The 6,462-nt window shown below is 36.7% G+C and overlaps 1 protein-coding gene across 2 annotated transcripts; it reads right to left on the bottom strand.

The window, feature by feature from the left end:
* Positions 1 to 216: 216 nt before the first annotated feature.
* On the bottom strand, positions 217 to 6,250 carry il1b (interleukin 1, beta). Of its 2 annotated transcripts, none has more exons than XM_028024620.1 (6): positions 6,133 to 6,250; positions 5,213 to 5,249; positions 4,431 to 4,620; positions 3,454 to 3,627; positions 2,767 to 2,894; positions 217 to 1,987 (listed from the first exon to the last, which is right to left on the bottom strand). In XM_028024620.1, the coding sequence occupies exons 1-6, from the start codon at positions 6,165 to 6,167 to the stop codon at positions 1,754 to 1,756; spliced, it is 798 nt and encodes a 265-aa protein (XP_027880421.1). In that variant the 5' UTR covers positions 6,168 to 6,250; the 3' UTR covers positions 217 to 1,753. The 2 variants fall into 2 exon arrangements, with proteins under 2 accessions (XP_027880421.1, XP_027880423.1); XM_028024622.1 differs by having other exon boundaries at positions 4,431 to 4,617; positions 6,133 to 6,245.
* Positions 6,251 to 6,462: the final 212 nt, after the last annotated feature.

The raw sequence follows: 6,462 nt of genomic DNA, 5'->3' as shown, positions 1-6,462 counted from the left end.
CTTCATGTAGCTGTACAGCTGTGGTCGCCTGGTGCAGCTTTCATAGCACCACAAACACAAATACTGTTAAAATGCTCCAAACAGGACACTTACCTAAAGAAGTGTGATTTATATCAGCAACTGCATTCAATTGTTTTTTTTAATTTACTGATATTGATGAGAAATAATATCAAAAATAACATTTCCAATAATATTATTATCAGTTTTGTTGTTTTATTTAACATCCCTAATTGAAATTTATCAAGACGACAATAGATCAAAATTCTTACGGTGAATTTTTTTGTAGCAACTGATAAACAATATGATACTGTTACCTGGACTTCAGAAAACCCAGAGGACCAGAACAAGCGGAGGACACGGTACCAAACCATCACTGACTGTGGACTGAATATTGACTGATGTTACTTCAGCAGTTTTAATGAAATAAACCTTAAAAGCTCAAATTTGAAAGGAAATTCGTGCTGAAGGTCTGCATAAATGACCTACTACTGCACATATGAAGTGTCTCTTCGCTGTTCTCAGGAGAAATATAAAAATCCATATCATAGTTGATAGTGATGCCCTCATTTAGGCATTTCCAAACTCTGCTCTCTGTTGTGTTTGCAGCGGAGAATCCATGGCGCCGGCAACAAAACGCCGCCTTCTTGTTCTGAATATTCAGTAAATGTAAAGCTGTTGTTAATTGGCTGATTCTAGGTCTAGGATGACGTGTCACCACCAGGGGTCACTGCAACACCAAAAATATCCAGCTTCCTCCAGTTCGAGCCCATCGTGCTCTCTAATACAGACCCACTCAATAAATTAGGATGTCGTTGAGAAGTTCACTTACCGCTCCATGAAACACATTACACAGCTCAATTACACACAGACTGTTGTTTTCCTGGCCTTGATTGTGTTTATTATGACAATTTCCTACTTAAACTAAACAAAAACATGACATTTAAATGGATATTGTCACTGTCCTAAAATGGCATATGTCATTTTTGCTAAAAAGTGATTTAGGAAAAAAAAAACACAAAACACTTGGCAAAGGTGGCTCATGCCTTTGTTTTAAAAAGGTGACAATACAATAGTACAATAAAAAAAATATTTTATAATTTAATGACAAATTATGCTTAAGTTATTTTTGAATGTACTTTCAGTTTGACAAATGAGCCTAGTCAGAAAGTATATTCTAATTTATTGAATATGAGTATAGAAATACAGGTTTAACAAAACTTGAAATAGGACAGAAGAAAGATTTTAAATGCAAATATTCAAAAAGAAAAAAGGTGTATTTTTATATAAAATTCATTTCAGATATACATACTGTATATATATATATCCATGTAATTTATCTGAACTGATAGCATGAAATTAATATTCAGAATTGTATATAGATAATTATTGTTATATACATCCACACCATTTCCAAAATAAACTTGAATACAAAATAAACTTCTTACATTATTACAAATTTAACAAAATACATTAACATAGTCACACAATAAGTAGATAACATGACACATTCATAACGTTAGACCAAATGCTAAAAAAAAGCATTACATCAATTATTTTTTAGGAATATCCTCTTACATTACTTCCCACTAAGCAAAACAGAGAACATTATACAAGTTATTTTTTGTTGCCTGAAAAAAGATATTTTCGTTTCATACCTTAAAACTCAGAAAGGCGCTTTACCGCAACCTCAGGAAATAAGTATATTATTGCTCCATCTAGTGGTGAAGCAAAGAAATACAAACAGCTTAAATTTCTATTTCTTCTCTTGGTGCTTGACGTTGAAGCAGGTGACCCTGAAGGAGGTGTCCACCTGGCACATCTCCACCGAGGGGTCGACGTCCACAGAGGAAGTGCTGATGAACCAGCCGCGGAACTTCACCGACTCGAAGCTGACCAGGGAGCCACCGGGGGGGGTCGTCTTGAAGAAGAGAAAGCGGTCCAAGCCGTCATCCTGGTTGATCTCATTCAGAGACTCCTGGCTGTATTGCTAACAGACACAGAGGACAGAGACGCTGGAATAAAGTAATTGTACACATTTATATTGTTCACCACTGTAATAATTTACCCCCAGGCTGATGAGTCAATATCAAGAACAATGAACAAGTTGAGCAAAGGGAATGCTCTGATTCTTTAGTGTGTGCGCAGCTAAGTCCAAAATTCTTCACAAGTCTGCCTGATTTAGATTTTAAATTATTTTTACTCAGCTAATAACTTTCCTTTCCTGATGCAAAACAAGATAGGAATCTCTCAAAAGACAAATCAATATAAAATGACTGTTATTTATTAAGAAATGAATATTGGCATTATAATCAAATCCTAATCATATCAGAAAAAAATTATAGGAGTGGCCAAACATTTTAGGGGAGCACATCAAAAACAATTATATAATTTTATTTATTTATTTTTAATTTGTATTTTCTTATTTATATGAGTTTACATTTATGTCTTTGAAGAAGATGACTATATGCTTTTCTATGACATTGTTATGACTCAGCATATTTTAAGCAGGAGCCATGGCCCCCTTCTTATCCCCCTTTCATGAGCGCCACTGTCCACATGTTGAACGTTGATTCTATTTACCCTAAAATGTTCCTTTAAGCTGAAATCTGCCAAAGGTAATTGCATAAAAGTGAACCAGTCTCTAAAAACATATTTTTAAAAAGTGCACATTTAAATACAGCAAAATCAAAGCTAGAACTATACTGTAAGAGTTAAAAAAATCCTTTCAGGGATAAAAATATGGCTGTTGTATGATTTTGTGTTTACCTCCAATATCAGCGAAACTTTCCCATCTTCCATGGAGCAAGAAATGTGCAGGTTCTTAGAGACGGATAACAGAACCGTCAAAGAATTGATGGTGGAGGGCGGACTGTAGTGGCACATCTTAAAGTTCACTGAGTGAGGAAAACAAACTGAAGGTTATATTACTGTAAACTTCCAGCATCATCCCACATTCATACGTAACTGGCAAAAATAGAATCAAAAGGTTATGGGATCACCCTGTCATTTTCATGTCAGAAGAACTTTTTTGGTTCATGATTCCATATTTTTCTTCCTGTTTTTTTCCCTTTTATTTGAATTAGAAAAAAATGTGCAATTCTGAACATTACGAATAAAACACTTTTCTGTCTGCATTTGGTGATGGAAAGAAAATCATCTGACCTATAAGAAAGTTACCATAAGCAACATTTGGGCTTTACTTTTTACGCAATGTGTTAAGCTTTATTTAAAAAATTAAAAGCAAAAATGTAAAAAAAAAAAGAAAGAAAGAAAGTTTTCTTTGCCTTTTTGGGACGATGGGTGTAGAATTTTGGTGGAAAATAGCAACTTACGGAAATATGGAATAATTAAAGTACCAGGAGTAAATGCAGCACTTTTACCATCATTTTTTACGTTTTTTTTTTTTATCAATCTGTAAAAACCAAAATTCTACTTCCTGCATTCTTCTGTCACCTTCGCGATCACAGTTTCCGGCTTTCAGGGTGATGGCCTGCAGCTTCATCTCTCTTGTTGTCAAGATTAAATCTTTTTGGCGCTCGTCGCTCACCGTGACCTCACACACGCTGCTGCACCGCTGGAACAGCGGCTTCCCTGAGAAGGTGTTCCATGCCTCCTGGAAAACGATTTCTGTGGAGAGAAAGACGACAAGATCTTTCAACAAAAAAAAAAAGACTTTAGGGACAGATTTTGAAAGTATTGACACAGATCAGATTTTTTTTTTTTCCACAGAGGTAAATGTCCTATTGACCATAAAAATCTTAGATAAATGCAGTGTTAAATATTAGGAATATTAATCCAATATTAATGTCTCGACTAGTCCAGATATTGAAAAAGAAAGAATATTTGTGACAATGTGTCCGATTCAGAAGGGCAGATCTAGTCAGTCTAATTCTATGTTTTGCTGCATTACTTATTTTACATTATATTTAAAATTCATAATTGCACTTTCTGAGTCATTTGAAAGAAAGTTTGTTGTTTGACCAAAAATAGTCAACCTACTGATCTGATCAGTTTCAGTTGCTTTATTATTTATTTTACATCGGCTGTTCTACTCCTGATCAAACTGACTGAACAAATTAACATTTGTTGTGTTTACATGTTTGACCAAGATTGTGACAATATTGGTGCAGAGTTACCAAATAAAATTTCAGTTCTGCACATTTCTGTGTTTCAAAATAAAAACAAAAAAAAACATTTTAGGTCAATTCAGCCTTTTTTTTCTGTATCAGATCGGCTTCATCCGATACTAAACCTTAGATATCGGTATCGGAAGTGAAAAAAGTGAATCATTGCATCCCTACTAGATATCTCAGGAAAAGGACGCATGAAAACTCAGGATTAGTGTTTTTCTTCCAAAGACAGGCCCAATTTTTGTCGAAAATACCAGGAACTTTATTTTTATTCCCCCGATGGCGCATTTTACTACCAACCTTCCACCATGCAGTCCATGATGGCGCCGCAGAGCGCCACGTCGCTGAGGTCTCTGCCACACAGAGACAGGGACTTGTTCAGCTTGTTGACGGCCAGCACCAGGTTGGCTACTCTCTTCATGGTCGTCCTGTTGCGGGTGACCATCAGGTTCAGGTCTTCGCTGAGCTTCAGGTCACACTCCACATCCTGCTGGAGAGAGCAAAAACAGCCCACAAGCAACATCACTGTGGGTCGCTACACCTCTTGGTATTATTTTACAGGTCCAGTGTTTATACGGCACATCATCAGCCTCATAACTGCATGGTGAGAAGAAAGTACACCTGGTGCCAATTTGAGGGTTTTACTGAATTTGAATGTGCTGGGAGTTTTCGGGGTGTTTTTCATAAAACTTGACAGCTGACTGAATAATGCTTCGTCTTTCCTGAAAGGCAACGGTTTGACATGTCGCTAAATGCCTTTGGTATGTAATAGAGTTAGTAAAATGGTGAAAATAAATGATTAATTATTCATTTATTAAAGGTGACCTATGTTAGAGTAAAGACCAATAAACCTTCAAGCAGCTTCATGCAGTGGTAGCATTAGCATGAAGAAAGTAAGCTAAGGCTGTTTTTAATATGCAAACCCTCTCCAATCATTGATTAGATAATTCACTAAAGAATGAGTCATCCTTTAGATTCAAGGTTTTTTTCAACAAATAATGAAACTGATAAAACTTTTACATCAAAACATTAATATAACTCAGCTACAATGTATGACAGTTATCCTGAATGATAAATCTTACCTCTGTGTCACTGGGGGGACGTCTGTTGTCAGGTGAGCTAATGGCAAAATTAAAAAAAAATGTTAGTGAAGCATTCTACCTCAGCTCGGTATTGTTATATTATCAAAAACCGTAAATGAGAAAACGGTTTTTAATAATACGATAAAAAAAATTTTTTAAAAACCGTTCAGAAATCTGTAAACACTTGAGTTTAAAATGATTTTGTTTCAACGTTCTGGAGGGAATAAAGCAAACACGGTATTCTATAAGAACAGCTAATAAAACACAGTCCACTCATTTAGAGAGTGGTTAGACCACTGCGGCGTGTCAAACGTCATCTGATGAACTTCATGGTTACCGTGGTAACTGTATATGAGGTGTGATTATACTCTCACTGCACTTGTTACCTGCAGCTTTCAGCTCAGAGAACGAGAACTGTAAAAGCAACAAACTTTCTAGTTTGAAATGAATGTTTCTATTTTCTCCAGAAAATCATGAAACCTGCAAGAAACTGTCACTTTAAAATGTAACCTTCACGCGCGGTCTCGGCGTAACACTCAGTGCCACGGTCTGTTAGTGGGGCAAGTGGGAGGTTGTCACGTTAGAGCCCCAGTTCTCAAAACCACACACACACACACACACACACACACACACACACCTCGTAAAAGCGTACGCGGGGTCAATGCGACCAGCGTAAAAAGCTCGCGGGGTCCCAGTGGACCCCAACTATTAAGACCGCAGGTGGGTAACGAACCAATCAAAATAGCAAAATGCTAAAGGAGAAGCTAATCAATGGATATCCTAGAGCAAGACCAAAAAATCTACCAGGCATTTAAAAAAACAATAAAATCTTCAACCACAACATTAAATTTCACATATTAATATACATCACAGCCTTTCCGTTTACAGACACTTTGTGTAGAAAATGTTCTTCCGCTCACCAGTCCAGCGCATCAGCTAAATCAAAGTCCGACATTGTGCCTCAGAGTTAAGTCCCTCAGATGATGGCGATGTTCAGGCTCACTGTCTCTTTCTGAGAATTTATATATGCAACTCGCTTCCTTTTAGAAAGTTGGTGGTTTTAACTCACTCTCTCTCTCTCTCTCACCCTCTCTCACCCTCTCTCTCTCTCTCTCTCTCTCTCTCTCTCTCTCTATTTCTCTTTCTGGTGGCTGTGGAAACCACTGCTGCCTCTTTGTCCAGTGGAAAAAACCAAGTCACTGAGTGTGAAAAAAACTGGTAAATGTCAGGATGTTGTGATGTTAACATGA

The sequence above is a fragment of the Xiphophorus couchianus genome, chromosome 8 (assembly GCF_001444195.1).
Source record: "Xiphophorus couchianus chromosome 8, X_couchianus-1.0, whole genome shotgun sequence".
Taxonomy (NCBI): domain Eukaryota; kingdom Metazoa; phylum Chordata; class Actinopteri; order Cyprinodontiformes; family Poeciliidae; genus Xiphophorus; species Xiphophorus couchianus.
This window is presented reverse-complemented; position numbering and strand designations above follow the sequence as displayed.